The sequence below is a fragment of the Podarcis pityusensis genome (assembly GCF_964106645.2).
Source record: "Podarcis pityusensis genome assembly, chromosome: 15".
Classification (NCBI taxonomy): domain Eukaryota; kingdom Metazoa; phylum Chordata; class Lepidosauria; order Squamata; family Lacertidae; genus Podarcis; species Podarcis pityusensis.
The window spans coordinates 7,761,744-7,789,141 of NC_138040.1; the positions used below are offsets into that span (position 1 = coordinate 7,761,744).

A 27,398-nucleotide genomic window follows, 5' to 3' on the forward strand; every position below is an offset into this window, starting at 1 on the left:
TATCAAGCTGCCAGGCAGCTATAAAAGGCTTAAGCAGAAAATGCTTGTAAAACCTCTTATTACCACCAATCCTGGGCATTTAGGGAAAACTTAACAAGCACTTACATGGGTAGTTGAAGAACAGCACAGAAAACTAATCAGAACCAATAAGGAGGAGGATTTTCAAAATTGCTCAGGGTTGTGCAAATCTCATTTGAAATCACTCATTAGTTTCTCTACTGCTACAAGTAAAGCACTCTTTAACCAAATCCTGACTAGATGGAACGCCCACTCAGCGGATGATGCTGAATCCTGCCCCTTTAGCCCCACCAGCTGCATTTCCATTTACCTGAATATTTGTGATGTTCCTTCCCACCCCAGTCTTCAAAGGCACAGAAAAATTAAACTGGCAGCTTCACTGAAGCACCAACATAGCTGCCCCTGCCTAAAAAGTCCATGGCACCTGCAGCTCCAGCTTCCCTGTCTTCACACCAAATCCCTCCCACTTTGTGGCTTGGTTCAGCAACCTTCCACATGACAGAACCACAGGGTGGCTCCTGAGGGTCCAGGCAGGCTGCCCTATTGGTGGGTTTTTGTTCCCCTTGTGGTGACTGTGAGACCGTCTGAATGTCTGTCTCTGCAGAAAGATGATGGCTGTTAACTCCTCAGGAATCTTTACCTGGAAACTGGAGCTCCTGAGGGGGTACTTCAAGTCTCACACTATGAGGCTTTTGGGTAGCTGCAGTCTCTCCTCAGCCTTGGCACCACAAGGCTTAAAGTCAAAAACCCCTGGTGGCTGGGTTTGTGGGAGTGAGGGGCTCCTCCCTTGGGAAAGAACCTAGTGGTGAGTCTTGTGTTTCTCAGTCCAACCTTTCCTCTTCCACCCATAGCCCCCCCCCCCCAAGCTTAGGGCCATTTAAGTCCGCTTCATGTACCTGCCCTGCATTGGGCTCATGCGTGCCAGCTGTGCTCCCATCTGCCCACTAGACTGGTATGTGAGAGAGACCCTTACTGTCTGCTGTTGGATCTGTCACTGGTACCTCAGCACTGTTCCTGATGAGCCCAGCTGCACAATGGGCGCAGCAGAGACAATTACAGTGGCCTTAAGGGAGCAATCGGCACTGAATATGCTAAGGGAGGGGATCAAGTCCTGGAAGTTGTTGTTGTTTTGCTTTTAAACTTAAAGCTAAAAACTCCGAAAGGGGACCTGGAAGATCCCCGAGTGGGTGGGAGGTCCCAACTTCCCCCTCTTCCCAGTGAGATGACTACCCGTGAGATTTTAGTAGGGCAACCAAACGTCTTCCCAACCATTTCAACAGCTCAGCATTTAATAATGTTGCTGTCACGCCTTGGAAGTAAGTGGTTAAACATCTGTTCAACCTGGTATACAATACTCTAAGTCAAAATACCAGCAAATGTGACTGGGCTAATCCAGGGCATTTCAGGACAGCCTGAAGCCAGTCATGTGACAACATAAAATCCTCCCCTTGTCACGGCAGGGTGAAGGAGGGAGAGGGAAACATTCAAATGTGTGTATTTTTAAGTGTTTTCATTTTTATTCATGAATGACCAGCTGAGTGGGGAAGCCTTATCGTTACAAGGCTCAGGAGAGACAGACTTTTCCCAATGCTATGCTTGTGGAGGATGCTGCCTATGGACTGAAAAGGGGCTGGGGAAGATCTTCTGTCTGAAAACCAGAAGAGCTGCTGCCGGTCAGTGTAGGCAATACTGAGCTGGATGGACCAACAATCTGACTTGCTAGAAGACAGCTTCCTGAATTCCTATGATGCCCACACTGCATGGAGACAGGAAGATGAAGACCAGCCTAATCTATCCTGCATAACAGATGTGGATTGGTAGTTCTCTGCTCCAGGAATTAAATAGATGGTATGTTCTGGATAGAGTCGCACCTGCCTTGAAAGAACAGATGTGTAGTTTAGAGGTGCTCCTGGAGCCAACTCTTTTAACTGGAAGCCCGAGTGACCTTTGTGCAAGGAGTGCCTACTATTAGCTTTGGCTGTTCCTGGATAGTAATCCTCACACTACTAGCCTCCTGACTGGAGGACTGTAATGTGCTCTATGTAAGGCTACCCTTGAAGATTGTCCAGAAGCTGCCAACTAGTCCAGAATGCAGCTGTAAGACTGCTGACTACTACCAATAGGCAGGACCATAGAATGTAAGTCCTGAAGAACCTGTACTAGTTGTCTATATGCTTCTGATCTCAATTCAGAGACTTGAAAGGAACCCCAAGGGTCGTCCAAACCCCTGCAATTACAGCTAAAGAATTCCTGGCAGATAGCCATCCAATCTCTGCTTAAAAACCTCCAAGGAAGCAGAGTCCTTCGTAGGTAGTCCATTCTACTGCTGAACAGGTCTTAACATCAGAAAGTTCTTCCTAGTGTTTAGCCAGAATATCCTTTGTTGTAATTTGAATCCATTGCATCAGGTCCTACCCTCTGCAGTAGCTTGCTCCATCGTCCACATGACAACCCTTAAGAGATCTGAAGAAGGCTATCATATCCCCTCTCGGTTTTTTCTTCTCTAAGCTAATTCAACATGTTAACCTTGCCATATAAAAAAGCCTTTTACCTTAAAACCCAAATTCCTGAAGGATCACCTTTCTGTCAACCTGCTCATGTACTGAGATCAGATTGAGAGGTTCTTCTCGTGGTTCCAGCATAAGCGGAAGTGCATGGCATGTTGGCACAAGAAGGACCATTTAGAGAGGATTCTGGTATTGAACTTACTTGAGTTTTGGTGCCTGTTAAAGAGGAATCTTTTTTTTATTCAGGCTTTTGGAGGAGGTTAGGCAATGTGGCCAGCTGCTATTTGTGTGCTCACCTGCTACACTAGTATTGTATGCTGTACTAAGGATGGCTTGAGTGGCTGTTTTAAGTTTATATTGTTTGATGTTCTGCTGTAACCTGTCCTGGTACAATGAAGGGGAGGCTTACAAATTTAAATAAATAAAGAGAAATGGCAGCAGCTGGTCCCTCCCTCCTCCTGCCATCATGGTTTGCAAACAACATCTTGAATGCCCACCATGTTCTGTTTTCACAAATTTGTGCCAAAGAGAAACAAAAGTTTTAGAACTGATTAAAGAACAGGAGGCGGGTAGAAGTGTGTGTGTGTGTGTGTGTGTGTGTGCGCGCGCATGTTTATGGAGGGCATCCAGGCTGTGCCATATCATTTCACACTGATGAAAATTAAAATGGAAGGGCCTGGCGAATGATAATTAAACTCACTCTGGCTGATTTAATATGCACTTTGGAAGGGGGGGGATGTTTTATGCCATGCAGATGTTGCCGGCACCTTTTGGGTAAACAAAGTGGGTACAGAGCTGGAAGGATTAGGTCACAATTTGAAGAGCTAAGCATGAGCTGGGGGGAAAGGGGGGGGGGGAGGAACAGATCAAGTGCTGCAGAACCAAAGCAGACTGCCATTGTTTGCTAGCCAGAGGAAAGGCTGCAGATCACAATAAGGTCAGAATCCCCAGGGAAGTTGCCCTTTGCAAGCCAGCCCAACTGAAATCAACATGGATGGTCGTGCTCTTTGTGCTACTGCCACAAATTTCAGTGATGCTTGTGCAGGAGACCTTTGTCCCGGGTGTGTAGGACTCAGACATCTTTTCCTAAGGGAGTGCTTCTGCTGTGTGGAAAGCACATCACCCCAATGGTCCAGATGCAGAATTTTGTCCCTGGGAAAACATATAGCTGGATTTAAAAGCAAACGAAGAGCTCTGCTGGATCAGATCACCAAACCCAGATGCTTCTGGGAAGCCCACTAACATGCCAATAAGGAAATAGCTGTCTGTGCCACTAAACATTTCCCTTTTTGTGCCATTAAACATGAAGGAGCCATGAAGCTCTGAATCTGAGTAGACACATATAGACTAATAATTCATATACTGCTCAAATTTCTCTTTTAAAACTATCTAAGCTAGTGGGCGATGTCCTGTCTTGCATCAGTGAATTCCCTAAGGGAATGATACCCTGTGTGAAGAAAGTCTCCCTTGTGTCTGTCCTGACCCTACTGCCAATTATTTCCATTTGATGACCTCCTGTTCTAGTATCATAAAGCAAGCAGAATGTGATGTTTATACCAGAAAGGTCAGAAACACTGTCCAGCAGATACCTATGCAATAACATTTTATCTACCATTCAAAGTAAAAATAAATACTGCATGTAGTCCTGGTTGCCCCATCTCAAAGGGATATACCACAGCTGGCAAAGGCCAATCAAAACAATCAAGTGGGTGCAATCCAGATGTTCTTGGACTACAATTTCCATCAGCCCCTATCATGTTCAGCCATGATGGGTCTTGTAGGCCTGTAGCATCTGGAAAGTGCTAGGTTGGGGAAGATTGGGCTAAAGCATTTGAGGACTTTAGCTTAGAAAAAACAAGGACTAAGGATGCATCCGAAGACTGATGTTAATACAATTATCAATGACAAGTTGAATTGTTTTCCTTTTTCATTCCCTTGTTACTTTGTTAACTTACGATTTTTTTTATTCCACCTGTGATCTTTTTTTAAAAGCAAAATGTAAAGGCCACACTCTTCCATGCTCAAGAGCTGGAGCACAGGTGTGGCCCTTTAAAACAAACACAAGATTATCTACTCCCCCTCCCCCACACCCCACAAAGCATCCCACGGGGATGGAAATTTGGGCCACAGTCATCACCAATGCTATTAAAGCACTAAAATGTATTACTTTTTTCATTATCTGGAAAGGCTCCTGCTCTCCCAAAGTTCAACACAAAAACAGAAGCAAGGTCACTGTTTTGCTCAAGCTATGAACTTTAAAAGAAATGCGTGTTCAAGGTGGTTTTTGTCTTGTGAATTTTAATTATTCTTCATCTGTGCGATGGATGCGTCTTTCAGTCTGTTTGTGCTGCCATTTCATTTTGCTTGCATGGAATCCAGGGAAACCCAGTGAAAATACACACATGTTACCTGTTTGGCCATATACCTGTCTGCATGGTGGGGGAACGTGACACAAACTGAAAGCAGTGGCAAACTGTATGCACAAATCCAGTTGATCCTTTCCATTTTTGCAAAGTGCCTTTAAACTCAGATTAAAGCCATGTTACTAAAACAAGTCAAACTAACTGTGGTTGAGTTAAAAATACTTTTCACCACCCCGGTATAGACTTAAAATTCCCTTTTCAATTTTTTATTTGCAGAATAAAATGACGGTGGTGCCACTGATGTGACCCAGCTAAGGTGGGATGTCATTCAATTGTGGGGTTTGAGCTGTACACCAATACAACCAAGAATGCTCTCTGTCGTGGACCATAATGATTCAGTAAGTAAGTAAGTAAGTAAGTAAGTAAGTAAGTAAGTAAATAATAGATGAGTCTCATCAGAACTGCAGTCTGACACATTTCACAAATTTTGATGAAACCTGCAACTTTCAGAACTAAGTAAGTTTTTGGGGTCCTACCCAGGGTTGAACACAGCTAAGTCAGGATGTAAAAACTCCATTTGATCACCCTCTTCATTTACTCATTTTATGTGCGTGCACATTCATGCATGGACACCCCAACACTGCAGACAGGTCTAGCTTGGCCAAACCAGGGCAGATTTCATGAGCTGAGAAAAACTAGCACCGAAATAATTTTATGGTCAGAGCCCTGCAAAATCAGGCATGAAGTGAAGGAAGGCCTCAGCAATGTTGTACTCTTATTCTTGCATGTGATTTGCGTTAATGTGATTTGCGTGTCATTCTTTTTTAGCGAGACAGGGTGGCAAACTGCAGTGGATGGACGAATTGCATTTATTTTACAGAAGAGTGCTACTCACTCCCATGTGTTAAAAAACAAACAACCCCAACAACTCATCGAAAAACACTTTTCAAATACCTTCCAGAATAGACATGGAAACCAAGAGCTTGTCCACGATTGATCTGAGCTTCCTTCTGAGTATTTCTTTATTTATGAATTCAGTGGGCTTTTCGTCACCCCTGTCTCTAAAACAGGGATGGTTAACCCATGGCCTGCAGGACGTATCCAGCCCAAAAGAGGTTCTTTGGTGCCCCTTAGACCTCCTTTCCCCAGATAGTCCTTTTTCACTAACTGCTCTATAGATCCCCTGCTGTGATTCTGTGATGCAAAAGCTTCATTGTGGCTCTCCAAGGACCCAGGCCACCAAGTTGTTCATTGAAATGTTACCATTATCTTTTAAAAATAAAATAAAAACTACTTTATACTTCCAGTCCCCTGCTATGATGCCAAAAGGTTTTGTGACACTGTCCCCCAATCAACTGACCTTAATAACAAAACGACACAAAAACTTTTGACCACCCCCACTTTGACGTGTGACTCTTAGTATGGGTTTACTATGAGTCAACGTGGCCCATTTTCAGACTGAAAAAGTTAGCTGCTGTTGCTCTAAAATATTCTTGTGCCCATGAAGCCTATTTTTGTTTAACATGGACAGCTAGGATGCTCAGAGATCAGCATGGCCCATTCTTTGTGCTGTCATAACAAAAAAGATAAAACCCACCAGTAATCTACATATTCCCATTGCTTTTATACTTTCATTTAAATATACTGAACTAAAATGCAAGATTTAATCTGCAGCAAAACTTTGACGCATGTTGAAAAGAGGTGCCATGCTTTTTACTAACTTATGTATTTTTTCATTACATTGTTATTGGTACTGGTTATTTGGTGCAACCGAATTGAAAGTGCAAGCTAAGAGAGCAAAAACACAGCTTGTCTATTGTAACAATTTATTATCACTTTTTCTACCTTTTCTACAAGGATTTTTTTTTTTTACCAAAAAAGAAAAGCAAAGAAAAGCACAGATGAACTACTTACAAAAGAAACCAAAGGAATTAAGAAAAAAAATCATACAACAGTTAAATGTCTGCAAAATCATGCATTCTAGGACAAGATCACAAATGCAAAGCAAATAATAGCAAAAAACCCCGCAAAATAATAATTAAAAAAGCCATACAGGTTTCAAAAGCCATAGCTTGCAAAAAAGGTAAAAAAGAGAAAAACTAAACAGTTATTACATCAAGCACCATTATTAAATGAACAGCACAACTCCAATTGCAGTGACTTTGACATTTTAAACAAGTGAATTAAACATATATTTAAAAATGCATCACAGTCCTACTGTAAGCATGCAGCCAATTTCTCACAAACTTAGGAAATAAGTAGAAGGGCCTGTTTTCTTTGTTGCATTATCAATACAGGAGGGTGCCCAGACTTGTCATACAGCTGGAAAGCCAATTCCCATGGAAGTCTCAAAGCCACAGAGCAGTGACAGTGAGGCCCAGCTGTCTGAATGGCAGGCAGTGGCTCACAAAACAGAATGCTCCTTCGGTCTCTGCACACAGAGAGCTAGCATGTCAAGAGGAAGGCTAGGTTGGAACTCAGACATCCAGGTTTCTATGAGCAGGGAATGCCCCTGTGCAAAGGATTCTATCACGGCAGCCCTGACCTAATGTCTGAAGGTGGTAAGCCCCTTGCACAGATGGACCACCCACCTCAAGGACCAACCAGGCCTCATCCCAACAACTCAGATTAGTCTGCTAAATTGGCTGCCAGCAGTTCACTCAATTAAGCCTGGGAAGGGCCGGGCTGCTGCTAATCAGGAAACGTGTCATGATGATACCACAACACGACCTGGCATCAGGGATTCTGCTTTCGGCAGCAACTTAGTTCAGTCGTACGATGAACACCAAGGTCCATGAGTTGATTGGCAAGGCAGCTTCACATTTAAGAGGGAGCACAACTGAGTTCTCTAAGCAGAGCTCTTGGTCAGTTATTTGAACCAGTGTTTATGGCTTTTGTGGTGGTGCGGAGCAGGCCACAGCATAATGGCTACTGAAAGATCCATTCCAAACCAAAGGTGACCTCCACCAACCGGATTAATTTTAATCAGATTCATCCTCCTCATTTGTCCAATAGCTGTAGCAACCACCATTCTGAACGGCAACAAGGGATAGCTGCTGTTGCGTCTCAGAGGTGATGTATAGCAATAATTGCCAGCCGAAATCTTCTTCCGGACTTTTTAAGGTGGGTCAAACAGCACATCTCAGTGAAGACAAGAGAATTGTCCCTAAAAGTTTGTGAGAAATTGTAATGCCTTCACCCGCAGCCAACCCTGATGTGAGTTACATTCCATGTGGGTATTAAAAAAAACAAACTCATACAAAGCAGGGGGTGGGGGAACAAAAAGAAGGAAAAATCAAAAAACAGGAAAAAGATATGGAGATTTTCTTTTTTAAAAAATAGAGTCCAGTCAGCCAAAGGAGTCAGTAAGAGCAGCATATTTTTTTTCCAGTGGATACTGATATTAATGTACAGACCACCCAGGCTTTCTCTCTCTCACTCTCTCTCACTCTCTCTCATTAGCACTGCAGTAAACCCCGATTAATTTGTTATGCATCTTTAAGAACTAGTTGATAAAAATTATGTCTTGTGAAATCGGCAAATAGTCTGCAAAGTGAAATAAGAACAGAAATTAATAGATTAAACTGTAAAGATAAGTCCGAGAACTTTTTTTTAAAAGGGGAAACAGGATAGCGAGCAATTTCAATTGGTTTCAAAAAGCATAATGGGGGCTAAGGAAAGCTAGAAGTGCAGCCTGATCCCATCCATGTCTATTCAGAAGAAGGTCCCATTGAGTACAATGGGGCTTGCTCCCAAGTTGTATGCTGAGGATTGCGACCTTAGTTGTCAAAGTGTGTGGCATTCCTTCCACCTTCCCAGAAGGTGACAGACACCATTTCTTCCCATGAATTATTGAGCAAATGACAAGGTTTATATATTATATACTAAACGTGTATACCACTTTCTGACATGTTTTTTTTACAAAGCAGTTCACAATTCAAGCAATAAAACCACAACATAAAATAGCAATGAAATAAAATAAAAACAGGCAAGGTGACACATTATAGAAAGGAGAGTCAAAACAAGCAAGGCTTAGGACTGCAGCATGAATAGTCACCTTAAAAAGGGGGAATGGTTTCCCCCCCCCCATGCCTCCTAAAGGCACAGATAAGGAAGAAAGAGGGAAAGAGAGAGAGATGGAGAGGCAGACAGGTGATGTTCCACCATTTGGAGTTCATGGATTTGGGAGCCACTTCTCTTAATTTCTCAGGAGGAAGGGTATTTGCAAGAGGCCCTGCTCCTCTGATCTTGATACCCTGGGAGAGGGTTGTATCGGGGATAAGCATTCTTTCACGTGACCAGGGCCTACCTAGACCAAGTAGGGCTTAAACATCAACGGCAATGTCTTCAGCTGTGCCAAGAAAACAACTCATAGCCACAGTGCAAATGTAACACGGCCCCAGGAGACACTCTGTGTCAAGAGTCCAGCCAATGCCGCTGTGGACCACTTGTAAGTCAACTTCATGCAAAGGAAATTAGAGGAGCTTTGCCAAGAGGTTATCGAGGAGAATTATGAAGACACCGCCACATGTAAAGCTTGAAAAAGAAATTCTGGCCACATAGCCAGTAGCAACACCCAAGAAGCAACCAGAAACACCCCCTCAAAGCTGTGGATCTAGTCCTTCTATAGAATGGCTACTCATTAAGGTGCAGACTGACCAGTTGCCTATTCCCAGATGGTGATCCACCTATTGCAAATAATCATTTGTTGCAGCCCTGACTCTGTAGACCTCTGCTCAAGAATGCCACAATTGCAAGGATTTGAGGAAAAGGGAAAGGGCAGCTGGGTTTACTCCAGATCCAAACATCACCTCTTTCCAGTGGTTTCATGCAGACGTTTAGTACCAGAGCAGACAGAACAGAGCCCTAAGGACAGCCCCAACAGATACCTCCACTTGAATAGCGCTAGAGTCTATCTCTCTCCCTGTTTCCTGAAACTAACGCAAAAGTTAGGTGCGGGACCCCTGCAAGGCAGCGTTCCCTATTCCCAATCTTGTCGGATATTCCAGAAGGACACTACAATGAATGGTACCAACAGATACTGAAAAGTAGAGAATCAATAGTATCACACTTCCTCTGCTCCCCATGCAGTAAAGGGTGCTTACATGGCCAAGACTATTTTTGCCACAAAGCCAGGCCTGAAAACATTAAATGTGTCCAGATAATCTAAGAGCACTTGGAGATGACCAACCACATGATCACCTTCCCCAATAAATTAAGATTAGAGGCACCTCACCAGAAACTGGTAAGCACTGGAGAGCACTTCTCCCTGCGAAGAAGAGCCTATAAGCCTGACAGTTTCAGACAATACTTCACCGCAAACAGGTATCAAGCACTGAGGAAGATGAATTCAGAGTACAAGTGGTTATATCAACCGCCCCAAAGACCTTTTCCACATCCTCAGTCCTCAATAATGGAAACTCATCCAAGCAATAAGAGGCAGCCAATAACTCCTGGGGTAGAGACTGTCACCCCTGAGAAGGCCAAGTTGACACAGATGCCAGAGATTTTATCCAAAAATTATTTCAAAAACATGCCACAGAGGCGACATCATAAAGAAAGCAAAATGGCTGCAGCTAAAACAAACAAACAACCTCCCCCCAAAAGAAACCCACGTTCCCCTCTACTCAAATAATGAAAACAAACACGCATAATGGAACAGGTGGATTGCGGCATTGTTTCACCTGACAAGAGTAAATATCACATTACCATGCAGTGTCAACTGGCATTTTATTTGCTTAAAAAGCAAGCAAACAAAAAGCAAATTTGAAAGAGAGCACTTAGTGGCGAGTCTGCTGGTATCAAAATATAAAAACCAACGGCAGTCCCGGGTTCTCTGCAATTGTAACTTAACGGCATAATATTTCAGTTTAATGCAAGGGAGAGACCTGGCAATGCCTCAGGGTAAGCGGACGTTTCTTAGTTTAGTTAAGACTTCAGACACTATTTTTATAACATCAATGGGTCTACTCTTGAGTAAAACTTTTTTGGGAAGAAAATCCATACTATATTTAGGTTCCATACTGTTAACAGGTGGCGCGGGTGGCGCTGTGGTCTAAACCACAGAGCCTAGGGCTTGCCGATTGGAAGGTCGGCGATTTGAATCCCCGCGACGGGGTGAGCTCCCGTTGCTCAGTTCCTGCTCCTGCCAAGCTAGCAGTTCGAAAGCACGTCAAAGTGCAAGTAGATAAATAGGTACCACTCTGGCGGGAAGGTAAACGGCGTTTCCGTGCGCTGCTCTGGTTCGCCAGAAGCGGCTTAGTCATGCTGGCCACATGACCCGGAAGCTGTCTGCAGACAAACAGCGGCTCCCTCGGCCAGTAAAGCGAGATGAGCGCCGCAACCCCAGAGTCGTCCGCGACTGGACCTAATGGTCTGGGGTCCCTTTACCTTTACTGTTAACAGGAACTGACGAAGGGACTGCACTGTAATGAATACTTCTGACACACAGTGAGAATGGTTAAAGAAAGCCGCATCCAATCAAACCCAACTTTATTGTATCCTAGCAGTTGCTGTTTCTGAATAACCCCCAATTTACTTCCAAGGGACTTGGATGGCTCCAATCCTGCCTTATATCCTCTGGATATAATTATGAACAGTTGTGAGGGCCAGAAGCTCCCTTAATGTGGAGAGACCCATTTGGAGACAGCCAGTCAAAATGTGTCTTCACCAGTGACTCCCCCACTCCTCCCTGCAGGCTGACACCATGCTGATTTGGGAAGGCACTCCAAGCCAATGGGAATGAGCCCCTGGCTTTCTCCCCAGCTCCAAGCCAGCAGCAGCTAACACCTGTTTGTCATGTATGCTGCTCATACATTTCATTTACACAGCATTTGCCCCCAGGTTAAATTAGCTCGTACCTTAAGGCTGACCCCAGAAGTAAAACTAGAAGCAGATACCAGTTATCCTCTGATAGACACATAATGCATCCTGTTAGCTACATGCAGGCATGAATAACCTATTTCTGCTCTGTATCCCTCTCACATGGGTTCAAGCTTAAGTCCATTCCATCCTGTTTCTGAATGAATTTGTGGGGTTTTTTCTTAAACTGCACAACAATTTTTTAATGCATTTATATTTTAATATGCACTGTGGTCCTTTTTTAAAGCTGACAGCTGCATCGTCAAGTCTGAAGAAATGCAGAAACCAAAGGAAACAACTGTGTCCTGACTTGATGTATCAACCCAGGAAGTGTAATTCTTGTCTGTTTGCTGAAAAATGTGAACCCAGCTAGATCATTGAGTATTCCTAGCTAAAAGGCCTGTTGCAACGAAGCCTGCATAACAGAAACACACACTTATTGTACCCCTGCTTACCCTGTCTTCAGTTCCTTTCCCTTCCTCTATTGACTCACTTCTGTCTATTTTAGATGGTAAACTCCTTGAGGGAAGGCACCTGTCACCTCAGTCTTTGTAAAATGCCAGACACAGCATTGCTGCTGGCATACAAACAACAATAATGATACCATTTATTGGTGGCTGGCAGAAGACAGAGGAAATGGCAAGAATAAACAAAACCTAGAAGTCAGTGCTCAGAGTGGAGGAAAGGTGTGCAAATGCCCTGCTGCCACCCACCTAGTCCCAGGTCTGGGGACCACTGCCTGGATGCTGTGTCATTTAAACTGGCAGCATCCAACACATGGAAGCAGCTAAGGTAAAGTCTTACTGACATCAACATCTCCCAGGGGAAATGGCGGGGATCTCAATTTTTGCCTTTTTTACTTACGCTCAGTAGGATGACAGACTTGGCCCAGCATAAACCAGACCCACTCACCCCTTTTTAGTAGTAGTATTTCTGGCAATTGCCTAACCAAATATTTACTGATCTTGGCTGCAATAGTGTCAAGCTGCATGCACAGACCAAGCAAAGGATCAACCAGGTTAATTGCCACAAAATATGGATTCCCAACTGTCCATGGTAGGCTAGCAGGCCAAGCTACCATCAGTGAGAGCTTCAATTTCACAGTAAATGCTCCGCTGGGTCACATTCAGCAGCTGATGCTGACAGCCACCAAGTCTAGAGCAGAAATATTTGGGTTTCTTTCTTGCAAGCTGAGAAATCTGCACTTAAGTGATTTAAAAAAACACCTTTTATGCATCCACTGGTGTAAGAGTATGCAAGCTTTTAAAGATACACTGAACTTGTGGTCAGGCAGAATGAAAAGATAATAGTTCTCAGTCAAGGCTAATGCAAAACATACCAACAAATCACAGTTGTTGTTTTAATGGAAACAGAACAAAATGGACAAGCTGACCATTTGGGCTTCTGAAAGCACCTTAACACCCCAGGTTCTAACCTAGTCTGTCCCACCACACACCTATGACCAATGTTTCCTCTACCCTCAATTTTCACAAAACAAGGAGTCAAACAGTAGTAATGTTCACTGACTTGTCCAAGATCACATAGGAACTTCCAAGTGGGAGCAGAAGAAGATTCCCAGCAACATGCAGTTGGTACCATAACTATCATTACATTCACAACTGCATTGCAATGTACGGTACTGAAAATATGCAAAATAAGGTTACTGTTTGTGGCACTTCAGAGTATTCAACTCAGTGGCAGAACAAATGCTTTGCCTTTGGAGAGATCCTTTGGGGAGGGTCCTTTTGCAGCTTGGAATCCCTTTTTGTTTTAACCACCCTTAACAACTGGGGGGGGGGGGGAGATGGGGTTAACCCCTTTCCTTCAGTGCCATTTCCCCCTCCGAAAATGATCCTATATCCGGCTGCTATTTGTCCTGTTTGGAGAAACTTATCTGATCATGGGTCTCCATAATTTAATCTTGCCAGGGCCTAAAAGTGTTTGTGCAAGACATGGAAATGAAGACAGAAATGGTGGAACATTTGGAAAATGTTGCAACAGTGAATGTGACAGGCCTCTGTCATTGGGAAAAATCTAAAATACTCTTAAGAGGCCTTGTTTTATAAGAATAAAAGTTGGTGGGAAGCTTTCCCAACTCTCTAGAATCCAGGAATGTTTAACCAAATAAACCTGGCAGTATAGATTATCCTAGGTAGTTTTTAAGGCTGTACTTGCTTCCTTGAAGTCTAAAATATTTCTACCATAAGACCTTGTTTTCTTTTGGTTTCTATTGATTTTTTAAAAAAATGAAGCTGCCTTAAACTTGGTTTTCTTAATTAACCTTAGAAAGGCTGTTTCCCCATCATTTCTCTTGTACGCAATTACAGAATGCAGGGCAAGGTGGCATAACCACACACTTTGCGACCCGCATTAATGAATTTAACATGCAGTGCAACAGTTTCCTTGCTGTGGTCTCCAGGTGGGCCTTTGCTATTAGCAAGCAGCAAGCTCACCGGTCAGAAATTGGCTCCCCAACCCTACTTATCCTGAGGTGGAAAAGTTGCCGGGGGGGGGGGGGCAGACACCATACACTTTGTGGAATCTCAAGTTTAAGCTTGAAGCGTTGCTGGCATAAAAACAAAATCCAGGGCGTTTGGTTTCAGTGACTGCCTGTTGATAGTGGCAGAGATGAAATGCGAGGGGCTGCTCATTATCGGCAGGAGGGGATGTTTAAAAGCCAGCCAGCCTACCATTTCAAAACCTCAGGAGTTCTCAAAGTGACGACTGGCGGTATTAAACACGGACTGAACAGAGATTGCTAAAAGCAGCAGATCTGACAGCTGCACAAAACGGAAGAAGAGGGGAAGAGAAACAAACAAGAGGGAAGGTATTAGGTGAAGCCTCATTTCTGTGCAGAGTGCAAGAGAAAGAGAAAGAAAGACAGACAGAGAGAGAGAGAGAGAGAGAGAGAGAGAGACTCTTCTGCATAGCACTACAAACAAACTCAACTTTGGGGGGCAGGCGGGGAGAAAGACGTGCCTTACAAAAAGGAAAGTAAAATACCTAATTGTGCGCTGTTTCAAAGGAATTCTGTTTACAAATAACCAGTACCAATTAAAACCCAAAATGAAATCAGGTTCCCCCCCGCATTTATTTCAGTAAACCAGAAAGAAAATAGCACCTTGAGCATTACCAAAAGGTCCTCCATTTAGAGACTTTGTTGTTGTTGTTGTCTCAGTTGAATTATGGACTTGCAGTGCAATCCTATGTATGCTTTGCTCATGAGTAAGTTCCCTAATAGGATGTGTTTGGAATTTTCTTTTCCTTTGCTCAATTAAATTATACATATTAAAATTTCACGTACCTGGGAACTGATAACTGTAACTGGGGGCAAATCCAGGGTATCCTCGGCCATAGGTCGCGACAAAATTCGGATAACCTTGAATGTAGAAGTGTTTGAGAGAGAGAGAGAAGAATAAGATTTAAATGTTGGATCTTAAGTTGCACAAATACCAACAGGTTGTATACAACCAAGTTTTACTCAGAGGATAACAACTGAAATTAATGGGCCCAAGTTAGTCATGCCCATTATTTTCAATGGGGCTACTCTGAGTAGGACTAGCACTGGATACAATCAAATTACACCAAAGGCAGGTGAAGAATAATAGAATCATAGAATTGTAGAGTTGGAAGGGACCCCCAAGGACCATCTAGTCCAACCCCCTGCAATGCAGGAATCCATGACCAATGGGCATCCAGCCTCTGCTTACAAACTTCCAGTGAAGGAGAGAAAACTGACGTTGTACAAAACATTACAAGATTACTGTTCCTGTACAGAATTAATACCAAGTTAATGCTCAGCATTTATATATGACGTCAGCGTACTCAAAGTGCTTCACACATAATATCTGAATAATCCTTACAACAATCTATAAATTAGGCCTGTTCTATATAATATTGCCCATCTTGCATGTGGCAGAGTGAGGCTGATGCTTTGCCACTTTACCTGCAGCAAATGTTTCCTCTACACCCTGAGTTGCACCCCTCAAAAAAGATACACCTGGAGACTGGCATCCTTTCCTTGGTCATCCCCCCCCCCCCCGCCTATCTCCATGTCTGAGGCCTGCTACTCATAATTAAAATGCACTCGAGTAGCTCAAGTCCAAGGACTGTGCCTACTTTTCTCAGCTGGGAAGAGTAAATGCCAAACGCTTAGGCTAAGCACATAACACAGGTTTGCTCTGACATTTGGAGAGCTTACAACAAATGTACTTTGCTTCAGAACTATTGACAGTTGGAGATTAAGGTACTAGTAATGCTTCATCCCGAGAGTGTGAAGGACAACTGTTAACGCAGCCAAGAGTCAGAGGCAGCAAGATCAAGGAGCTGGGAAGACCAAGAGATTTTAATTTGACCAGAAACTGAAATTCAACAAAGGGACCACAAGTTGCCTTCATGGAGCACAGGCAGTTGCACCTGCAACATCGCAAAGTGTATCTCTGTAGCACACACACTCTCTCTAAGAGTGAAATTAAACCATTACAAGAGAAACACAAAACATATATCCCTCATAGTGCTAATAATGCAGGACCTGGGTACATTTACCAGAGAGAATCTGCAAGGTTCCTATACAGTGGTTAAGTACCTCAGGTTAAGTACTTAATTCGTTCTGGAGGTCTGTTCTTAACTTGAAACTGTTCTTAACCTGAAGCACCACTTTAGCTAATGGGGCCTCCCACTGCCGCCGTGCCTCCGCCACCTGATTTCTGTTCTCATCCTGAAGCAAAGTTCTTAACCTGAGGTACTATTTCTGGGTTAGCGGTGTCTGTAACCTGAAGCATCTGTAACCTGAAGTGTATGTAACCCAAGGTACCACTGTATATGTATCATGGTTCCCCTCTCTTGAGTAGTTATATTTTGGAACCTGGTAAGGGGAAACAGCCTCAGATTTTTGATGGGGAGAACTGACAGACACAGGAAGGCTTAAGATTCCCCTCTTCCTCCTACCCACCCATCTTTTTAAAGAAGCTGTCCTGTACCTCACTTTTCTACTCTGATGCCTGGTGTGCTCTAGCTCATGGGGTTACGAAGAGTCGGATACGACTAAACGACTAAACAAAAATAGTGTTTAAATGACCGCACACTCAAAACTGTCCTTCTGATGGGAGCTGGCCTTACTAGAGAGCTTTCCGATACTCTGACCAGAGAGCCTGGTAGGTGTGCAATGGCAGTAGAGCCCACAGGAGCCTGCCACCCTGAGGCAACCCTGATGCCTGGTATAGAATGGCTTGCCCCTGGCACAGGCAAATTGGAAGAACCAAGGCCAGAACGATGAATTGGGCAGCAGCAGCACTTTGATGGGTGGATGTTTTGGCCTCACAAGAACTTTAATTCCTTGTGGCACACTAGTATTTCTGTCATGCTCCGGCAGACAGTGTGGGAACTTCTGTCCTGGGATAACACACACACTTTTTAAAGATGAAAGTAGCCAGCCTATGTTCTTGAGAGCAGGGGTTTATTGCAAAAGTGCTTTCTGCGTTTTATCTGGGCAAATCTTTCCATTGGTTTTAACCGAGAACAAGCTCGTGGAGTGCCCTGTTATCAAATGTAAATTTTGTTCTTTTGCTGAGGTTTCATCCCTTCAATTGTGTTCATTTTTACAGAGCTGTTGCACTGCAATGCAACATGCTCAATTATTTTGCCAACATAGCATGTCCCCTCCATTTCAGATGAGATTTAGACGTCCATATTGTTTGCTATTAATCATCATTTAGAGGTGGAACATTAAACGCTTGGATGAATTTTGATTACTAATTATGACGGGATGGATCTGTGCACGCAAAGCAAAATAGCAATGGCCAAACAAGGCATTCTAGCTTTAAATGCACGCGAACACCCTGTTTGTCTCCTTAACATGCATTTCACAATGCAAATCCTGCCAGAAATTTACTGGATCATTCAGAGGTAAGTTTTGCAAACCGTCTCTTTGAATAATAATATTGATAAAATGCAGTTCTGACCAAGGCACCAGCATCCACCAGGACCAAAAAACTCATAGTAAAGTGCTGTTTTGAAACCAGATACTATTTTACTCCTTAATGAGGGCTCACTTCAGGGTCAATGGAGTAATGAGTTTGTCACACTGAATTTGAGGCGCTCGGTTTTAAAAATTAACGGCTGGACCACATAACAATATAGTCACTCCCTATGGTTTTCCCAGTAGTGATGTATGGAAGTGAGAGCTGGACCATAAAGAAGGCTGAATTGATGCTTTTGAATTATGGTGCTGGAGGAGACTCTTGAGAGTCCCATGGACTGCAAGAAGATCAAACCTATCATTCTTAAGGAAATCAGCCCTGAGTGCTCACTGGAAGGACAGATCCTGAAGCTGAGGCTCCAATACTCTGGCCACCTCATGAGAGGAGAAGACTCCCTGGAAAAGACCCTGATGTTGGGAAAGATGGAGGGCACAAGGAGAAGGGGAGGACAGAGGACGAGATGGTTGGACAGTGTTCTCGAAGCTACGAACATAAGTTTGACTAAGCTGCGGGAGGCAGTGGAAGACAGGAGTGCCTGGCGTGCTCTGGTCCACGGGGTCATGAAGAGTCGGACACGACTAAACGACTAAACAACAACAACAACAAGTTCAAGGGGTGGGACATACAAGCACTGTTCCAAGAACAGTTCATGGGCAGATTCACATATTTAATTTTCCAAGCACCAAACTGCTCCTGTGGGTGATTCCTATGAAAATATATTGTGCAAATATGGAATCCATATCTACAACATATGCTCCAACTGTTATTGTTTACCTGGCTTATTTTCTGGTTTTGTTTGTTTGGACCTGTCTCTGGCAAATGTCCCTCTTTTTGCCTTTCGGGAATACTATGTCAAATGTAATTAATGTGTATCCTTGTTGTTATTGTTGTTTAGTCGTTTAGTCGTGTCTGACTCTTCGTGACCCCATGGACCAGAGCACGCCAGGCACTCCTGTCTTCCACTGTCTCCCGCAGTTTGGTCAGACTCATGTTTGTAGCTTCGAGAAACCATCACGTCCTCTGTCGTCCCCTTCTCCTTGTGCCCTCCATCTTTCCCAACATCAGGGTCTTTACCAGGGAGTCTCCTCTTCTCATGAGGTGGCCAAAGTATTGGAGCCTCAGCTTCACGATCTGTCCTTCCAGTGAGCACTCAGGGCTGATTTCCTTCAGAATGGATGCGTTAATACACTTAAGAATGGATGTGTATTCTTAGAGTTGTTATTTTCTAGGGTTCAGCTTCCATCCCAAGTTATGAAGCTACATCTTGTCTCTAAAGCACATGCGTGTAGATGCAGACACATTAATATTAAGGTGCTATAGAGGACACAGCCTGTCATTGTGCATGCCTTGATAAATAACTGTAGGATAATTATATTCTAACCCCCCCCCCCCAAAAATGAGAAGCTGCCTTATACTGAAGTCAGACCACTGGTCCATCTAGCTCAGTATTGTCTACACTGACTGGCAGCAACTTTCCAGGGTATGAGGCAGGGTTCTCCCCCGGCCACACCTGGAGATGCTGATGATTGAACCTGAGACCTTCTGCATGCAAAGCAGATGCTCTACCACTGACAAACCTCTCGCTAACAAATAGCCTTTGAGCTTTTAAAACAGTGCAGGCAAATAATTGTAAAGCAAACAAGAGCAGTCAGAGTAGTGCTGTAATACGATGGTGAGAAGATGGCTTGGGCATATTTTCAGAAGTGAAATATTGGAGAATAAGGTATTGCTCCTCTTCCATTCAACTCTCCAGAGCTGGATCTTGTGTGAAGGTTGGCATGAAGAGACATTTTTAAGGTACATTTCCCTCATCATTTCTGAGTATGTTTGCAGATTGACCTTTCCAGCATACAGATGTCAAACTGGCCTTACAAAGGGCTAGTAATGTGTGCAGGTCATGGCTCAGCACGACTCCTGAGTCCTCCAATCCACTTTTACAGGGTTTTCAACAAATGCTGAGCCAGTTAGGAATATGTGATGCACACAAATACAAGGGAAAGGGGGACAACACAACAACATGAGGAAACAATACTAAGAATCACCCTCGAGGCCAACCTACGTGGAGATACAGTCGTACTTTGGATTTCAAACAGCTTAGTTCTTGAACATTTTGGCTCCTGAACACCGCCAACCCGGAAGTGACTGATCCGGTTTGTGAACTATTTTTGGAAGCCGAATGTCCGATGGGGCTTCCGCGGTTTTCGATTGGCTACAGGAGCTTCCTGCAGCCAATCAGAAACCACGCTTTGGTTTCCAAACGTTTTGGAAGTTGAACAGACTTCCGGAACAGATGCCGTTCGACGTCCAAGGTATGACTGTACTGTAATGTTACAAGTACAAAACTTCTGGAGGAGCAATCTGAATTGGAGGAATGGCAAGACAGTAAGCGTTAACCCCTTTCCTGGTCCAAATTGCTATTCCCCAAGTGCCTTTTTCTCCTGTGGGGAAACACATGTTTTTCATTGACTCTGCAAAGAGAAAAAGCCACAGGTGGTGTTGGGGAGAATATAGAAACAATAGGTGAGGACCAACTTTCTCTGGTTCTGATCAAGTCTCTAAAAGTGCTTTTTCTTGCTTAAAATGAACTCGCTGCCTATTGATATCAAGCAGGTGCCTTTACTGTATTATTTTCAGTGCTTATGAAAAACATTCTTGTTTAGACATTAATAATAATAATAATAATAATAATAATAATAATAATAATAATAATTTATTTATTTATACACTGCCCATCTGGCTGAGTTTCCCTAGCCACTCTGGGTGGCTAGACAAGCTTACCCAGACGCGGGTGGTGCTGTGGGTTAAACCACAGAGCCTAGGACTTGCCGATCAGAAGGTCGGTGGTTCAAATCCCCACGATGGAGTGAGTTCCCATTGCTCAGTCCCTGCTCCTGCCAACCTAACAGTTCGAAAGCACATCAAAGTGCATGTAGCTAAATAGGTACTGCTCTGGTGGGAAGGTAAACGGCATTTCCGTGCGCTGCTCTAGTTTGCCAGAAGCGGCTTAGTCATGCTGGCCACATGACACAGCTGTACGCCGGCTCTCTTGGCCAATAAAGCGAGATGAGCACTGCAACCCCAAAGTCGGCCACGACTGGACCTAATGGTCAGGGGTCCCTTTACCTTTACCCAGATGCTTAGAAAGTTGATGTGCATTTTAACCTGTTTCAGAATTTTAACTTTTTGTATGTTTTAACCTATTGTGGTATATTTTTCTTGATTTTACTGCTTTACCTCGTTGTAAACTGAGGTTTGCTTTTACAGTCGAGCAGCGTATAAATTTAATGAAATAAATAACTACATAAAATGGGAAGGACATTACAAAAGCAAATGCCTAGTTTGGTCCTCACACATTGCACTTTCTTAGAGCGCAGGACACAGCCATGTGTTTTATGAATCGGCTCCTCAACTTCAGTTCCTACATGAAAAGGGGAACAGGTATACTTTATCTGTTATGAGCCTTAGGTGGCAAGATGATCAGAGTAAGAAAAATCTTGCGCCAGAACACACGGACTACAAGACTTCCTTCAATTTAAAAGCAAAAGAGAAAGAGAGGCTCAAAACCAATCAACCAGGATCACCGAACACCACAAGCACACCTGTGTCACTCCCCCCTCCCTCCCACCAGCCCCTTGCTTCATACTTCCTTGAAACTGCATCACTTCCAACAACAAAGACAAAATATACAGCTGACTGGATAGTGGTTCTCATCCATATATCCCATCACAGAACATTTCTCGAGGTCAGGCAGATGAAATCATAAATTTATAATACAACATTACTTCAATTTTCCTCTTCATTTGCCGCTGCAGTGCCCAGCTCTGCTCTAACGAGTCAGAGCCTGATCCGCACGGGGAGAAATTGGCTGGCTGAATATCAATAGCACATTAACACCATGCCCATGTGGATGCTTCATCAAGCCAAATTATGGGCAGGCAGGCCGATCCGCCATTTCCCATTTAGCCGCCATTCTTGCCTTGCAATGGGTACTGAGCAATTTATTTGCTTCAGTACTTCTGGCGAATGATCAATCTTGCAGTAATTATCTCTTGTCACTAAACTGAAAAATCAAGGCTTTGCCTCGATTACCTCCCTTGAAGAGAGAACTTCCTATCCATGAAAGTAGAGACCTAAATCAACAATCAAACATGCTTTTCACAACACAACTTCTTTCTCCACTCTTTCTCTTTTGCCCAGAGACAGAAACACTGGGGAATCCTGCTCTTCAGACGCCTGATAGGAAACACTGCAGATTTTCAGGCTAGTGTGGGCATGCAGCCAACACTGGCACTGTACTCTAGAACTTGGGGACCACTGACACCCCTGAAATGCCAAGTCTTGGGATTCAATACAAGTTTACTGTCAGTTTTTATAGGAGACTTCTGTCATTTGTAGTGCTACACTCTAAAGTGACTTGAGCACCAAGTTAATGGCAGCAAGAAGCTTCTCAAACTGCCCACTACAACCAGCCCAACATACAGCATAGTGGGAAATTAAAACGGAAGCTTCCAGCCCATTGCTGCCAGCAGGCAAGCCTGCTGGGAGGCACACTGACACAAGAGACTGCCCCTCGAAATCTGGAGCTGGTCCTGTAGCAGGCAACACAATGTCTGAAAAATGGTCCCGAGAGGAAAGTGGGAAAGTTCTGGGAAGTGCCCCTAAATCGGGGATTGCGTAGCATTAAACATGATGCAAATGTCCCCAAAATGCTAGACTTGATGTGAGAGTGCAAAGCATAAGGAATCCGTTTCCAGATGAGAGGAACTCTCCGTCACAGGCAGGAGGATCTTTATAAGCTTTACAACATGACGGTCACCATTGCCCAACCATAATGAGAAGCCTGGTTGTAAAAGGGTTGTGTGCATCAGTACTGCACAGGTGCAGCCAGAAAGCCTGTACAGGTGCTACTGGCTGTGTCTGCACATTGCCTGATTCTCACTGACCTTTTGCTGTGGGATTGTGTGCCCACGTGTGGCCCCAGGAATAATTCCAGCCAGCTCCAATGGAGAAGAGGAGCCTGGTCCTTGCTGCACATCAGGCAAGAAAGAGGTGGCAGGGCTCAAAAACTACCCCAACTCTGCTGGCCCTCTCTCAGACACCCTGCCTCCTGCTCAGCTGGGGCAAGGGGAGAATAAGCAGATCTGGAAAGACTTCCTGGATCTCAAATGCCACCCCTATGGGGCAACCCTCCGAGGCAGCAGGATGCATGATAATGCTTTGCTAAGTGGACGGCTGCCAGAGTCCCCCAGTGTGAACGTGAGTGTTCAACATTTGGCTCCTGGAAAATCAACTCTTCCCCTCTATCCGCCTTCTCATTCAGATAAGAATGCAGCTCCACTGCCGAGAGTACCAGCTCCGTTTTGTCAAGGAAAGAATAATTTGCTTGTATCGATTTTGAAATCAAGGATCGGAAGCCTGACATGTCCAGACCCTTTCAAACTTAACAGCTGAGTTAGTTTACCTTTCAATTTGCTGCAAGCTTTTTTCCCAGAGTGGGAAAACTAGCAGCCAGAGCCTATGCATGTTTACTTGGTGGAAAGTCCCACTAATTTCGGTGGGAATTAATCCCTAGTAAATGTGCACAAGACATAGCCTTAATTGCTTAGTAAAGGCATTTTCTTGAATCATGGTACCTAATACACTATTCACAAGGCCACATCTTGATTAAGGCACTTTCCTATGTTGCAGTGTTTCTGCTAAATCTTGCAGAATCCAAGGGTCCATGGGAGGGATTGTCTACTGGACCCCCTCTAAAGAAAATGCTCAATGTGCAATGCCACCAGGAGGCAACAGCCGAGGAGGAGCCTTTGTCCTGGAAGAAATATCCAGCTGAATTGGCCCTGGGGTTACAGTGAAATGGTGATTTATTTGCAGTTCTGAGTTCCCAGGCTAGTAGAACCTCGTATCTTCCACCCATCTACTCGGAAAGAAAACTGCTTCCTTGTGACATTTCCAAAAAATTAAATCTCAGGTGCTGAAGCGAAACTGGGTTTGCAATGTTCAGATTTTTAGATGTACCCTTTACATGTTTTAAATGAACCTCAAGAGTATGCTTGAAGTGCCTGAGGCACCCCATCCTCCCTGCCATCTTAATCACCTAAACTATACTCCTGAAGAAAGACCAAGAAAAGGGGGGGGGGGGGAGAGATTTCTCTTCTACTCAGCCTTTCCCTTCCTTTGTCTTAGCTCAAGCCACTGTCCAATTTCCTGTTCTGCAAAAAATGTCACCTGGAAATAACACTAAAAGCTAAGATTTGGGTGCCTGAGATGGTTTCTAATGGGACTTCATGGCATCAAACTTTTGGTGTACTCGTGCCAATGCCACCCTTTCCTTTGCTTTCTCTCATAAGGAGTATCTCCTCTACAAGAATGACTTTCTCTGAAGGGCACAAGCCTCTTTTATGCATGAATGCAGCCCAGCTAGATTGAACGTGTGCACTATTGCGGAGCTGTGGTCTGGCTCCCGCAGTAATATTAAAAAGTCAGTCAGAGACTTCCTGGAATTAAGACGTTCACATCAGGTAGTATTTCAGTGGTCCAGAGATATAAATTTTACTGGCTGAGCTTTTTTGTAGCCTGGGAGGGAAAGGAGGTGGTGAGTTAGAAGCTTTAGGTATTGTATTTAACAGATGGTCACAGCTAAGATGCCTGCCACTGCCGGGGGGGGGGGGGTAACAAAAGAAAGGAACCCTAAGTTTTTGTATTGGTAAGGCGTGGCATATAAAAAAATCACACGCTCAAAGGACACCTTGAGACTGGGATGTGGGTCCATTACTCTTTTAAAAATAAGACCTATGTCTCAAGTTAAGGCCTTATCTTCATGAAGGATTAACCAAACATAACTTTTATTTTGTTCCACTACAGTCCCCTATGGAATTGGAGAGGCTGCTTGAACATATTGTGGAGGAAATTTCGATGTGCTAGGACTCCAGAGAGTAGGAAGTAAAGTAGGCATTCATGCATTTCCTCATCTGATTAAACAACTGAAAGCAGTACAAAAGTACAGCCACACCTGCAAACTGGCTGCCATGCTTGGTTTCAACATCCCTGCGAACTGTATGCCAAATACACTTTGTACTAAAACAGACCACTATAAACAGCTGTTGGCTGTAAGATCAGAACTGGACCGATGTGCATCTAAGTGCGACCTCTCTGAACCTCAGCCCAGATCCTTCAAACACCAGCTCAAATTTGGCCCACTATGTACCGTATTTTTTGCTCCATAACACTCACTTTTTTCCTCCTAGAAAGTAAGGGGAAATGTCTGTGCGTATTATGGAGCGAATGCCTACGGATGGCTGGGGGATCTGCTGCAGTCGTGAGCAGAGGATCCATGGTTCCCCTTCCTTCCCTCCTCCGTGGCTCGCTTTGCTCGCTTTAAAGCAGCAAAGCGGGAGAAGAGCCGCTTAGTGGGGCGAAGAGAGGGACAGAGAGCCTGGTTACAAAGCACGGATCCACATGGATCCTCAGGATTTTTGCACTGGGTCACCCCAAATTCACCATCAGATCACATAGCATGTCCATGGCTACAGCTTGCACCAAAAAAAGCACGCACCCACTGTTGCCTGGGGCCGCAGTGGTGCAAAAACGTGGGTACAAAGCATGGATCCACATGGATCCTCAGGATTTTTGCATTGGGCTACCCCAAACTCACCGTCAGATCACATGTCTGTGGCCACAGCATGAACCACAAAAATTATACATCCACTGTTTCGTTTAGAATATTTTTTTTCTTGTTTTCCTCCTCTAAAAACTATGTGCGTGTTATGGTCGGGTGCGTGTTATAGAGCGAAAAATACGGTAACTTCTAAGAGTCAAATGTAACTCACATCAGTGTGATATCACATGGTCCCTGTAACAATCAGAGGGCTAACAGAAACCAGACACAGGGACAAATCTTCCAGATAATTAACCTATTGCTTGATTGCAACCAAGCCATGAGTTTCACATCTGACATGGGGGAAGGGGGCTAATCAAACTGGCATGCTATTTTGTCTTTCTTCATCCAAGTTGCTGACACTGAATCAGGGGTGCTGACTTGGGCCCCAGGTTATGGGAGCCCAATGGCACCTGTGATGTAACACGATGTCATGACATCATGACATCACATTGAGTCAGTGGTGTGGCGGCTCCTCTGAGGCCTCACAGGGTCTTGGAGATTACGTCCTGTTCAGAGGCATGGCAGGGCCTCCAACATTGTCTGGGAGGCTGCGTCAGGGCTCCAACACGACTTTCAGTAACTGGAAGTTACGTCGGAGCCCCGTGTTGTGGATGCTAAGCACCCAGATTTTTTGTGGGTTCCCTGGCACCCAGGGCCCCCTAGACATGGCGCCTATATACTGAACGCTGATACAAGACTCCATGGCTAGTCTACCAAGACCCAGTTGGAGGAAGCTCCCAAATGAGCATAATTTCAGACAGCCCTGACTTTATATCCTGTATGAAAACTCTCCACAGCTCATGTGGGTCACCAGCAGAGCTGCTGAGTACCAGACCCATTCTTTTGATATAAATGTTCTCTTCTACAGGCACCTTCTGACTAAATGTTTTGTATCTACACTCTAGCTTCTGGAATGACTCCTTAAAGTAGCTGCCTAGAAAAAGCATTCAGTCAGTTTGGGTCACCTATGTTAGTTCTTGAAACGCAATCCTGGGAACTGATTATGCTTTTTAATCCAAGCTCAGGGTGGCCAAGCTGTATGGACTCCAGTCCACACCATCTTTGGAGGAAGGCCGGCTGCCAACCTGGAGACAATGCTTTCAAGGGTATAAAAAATAAAATAAAAATACTTGGTTTCATTCTCCGAGAATCAGCAATGCAATTGTGCGACTAAAGGTCTTTGGCTAAATATCAGGCCACATCTCAGTCTCCCTGTGCTAATTTTGCTTGATGAGTTAATTACACCCTTCTTCTGTTCATGGGTGGGATTTCACTGCTGTGCAACTGACGAGTAAGGAATGGAAAATTTTGATTGCATGCTGAGAATCCGCTGACAGCCGTCGACCTTGAAGCTGACTTGTTGGAGGCAACTAGGGATACATGCACATAATGGACAAGACAGACTCAGACTTATCTGCTGCAACTTGGCGGCTTCGTAATGATGCCACCTCAATAACCAAGAGCTGGAAAGGGGTAGAGGGGGCCAGAGAAGAACTGGAGCAGATAGTTAAGCATCTGGCCTTCATCATGAATCAATCATTCATTCAGAGCAAGTCAGGGTGATTTAAAATCTAATAAGATCACATTAGGAGTCACCCTGCAAAAACCAGTGGAACAGAACCAATTTGGATCTCTTAATGAATCCATGCACTCTACATGCACTAACAGGCACCTGTGCGGCAAGAGATGATCTGCCAAAACCCATACATGCCATTTCTTTTCAACTGAGGTGCCAGCCTGCAGTTTCCACAAGCAGCTCTATTTTAATGTCTAAAATAATCCATGAGCTAACCCAAATAGTACTGAGTCATAAATATGCCTCAGGGTTAAACCTTTCCTCTGATTAACAGTGGTAACCTTGGCTTTGAATACCCTTTCCAGATTTTTGGAGTGTGGATTGGTTTAAGGTGATTTAAATCAGCAATAAAATAATAGTAATCAATGATTTAAATGAGCAAGAAAAGGGGTAATTTAAGTCAATTGATCACATCACATTTCCCCTAAACAATGG

At 44.1% G+C, this 27,398-nt stretch overlaps 1 protein-coding gene across 46 annotated transcripts in view; it reads right to left on the minus strand.

Annotated features, from left to right (window-relative positions):
- The window catches only part of MSI2 (musashi RNA binding protein 2), a 448,144-nt gene that overhangs the window by 58,788 nt on the left and 361,958 nt on the right, over nucleotides 1-27,398 (minus strand). For 45 of the 46 annotated variants that reach the window (XR_013979845.1, XR_013979846.1, XR_013979847.1 and 42 more), the window contains one exon: nucleotides 15,054-15,128. Coding sequence is in view for 42 of the 46 variants with exons in the window: in XM_080983060.1 (XP_080839186.1) it covers nucleotides 15,054-15,128 (75 nt within the window). In the remaining 4 variants the exon portion in view is untranslated. Of the gene's footprint in view, nucleotides 1-6,767; nucleotides 8,435-15,053; nucleotides 15,129-27,398 lie in introns of those variants that run through there. The other variant, XM_080983091.1, reaches the window with a different exon arrangement.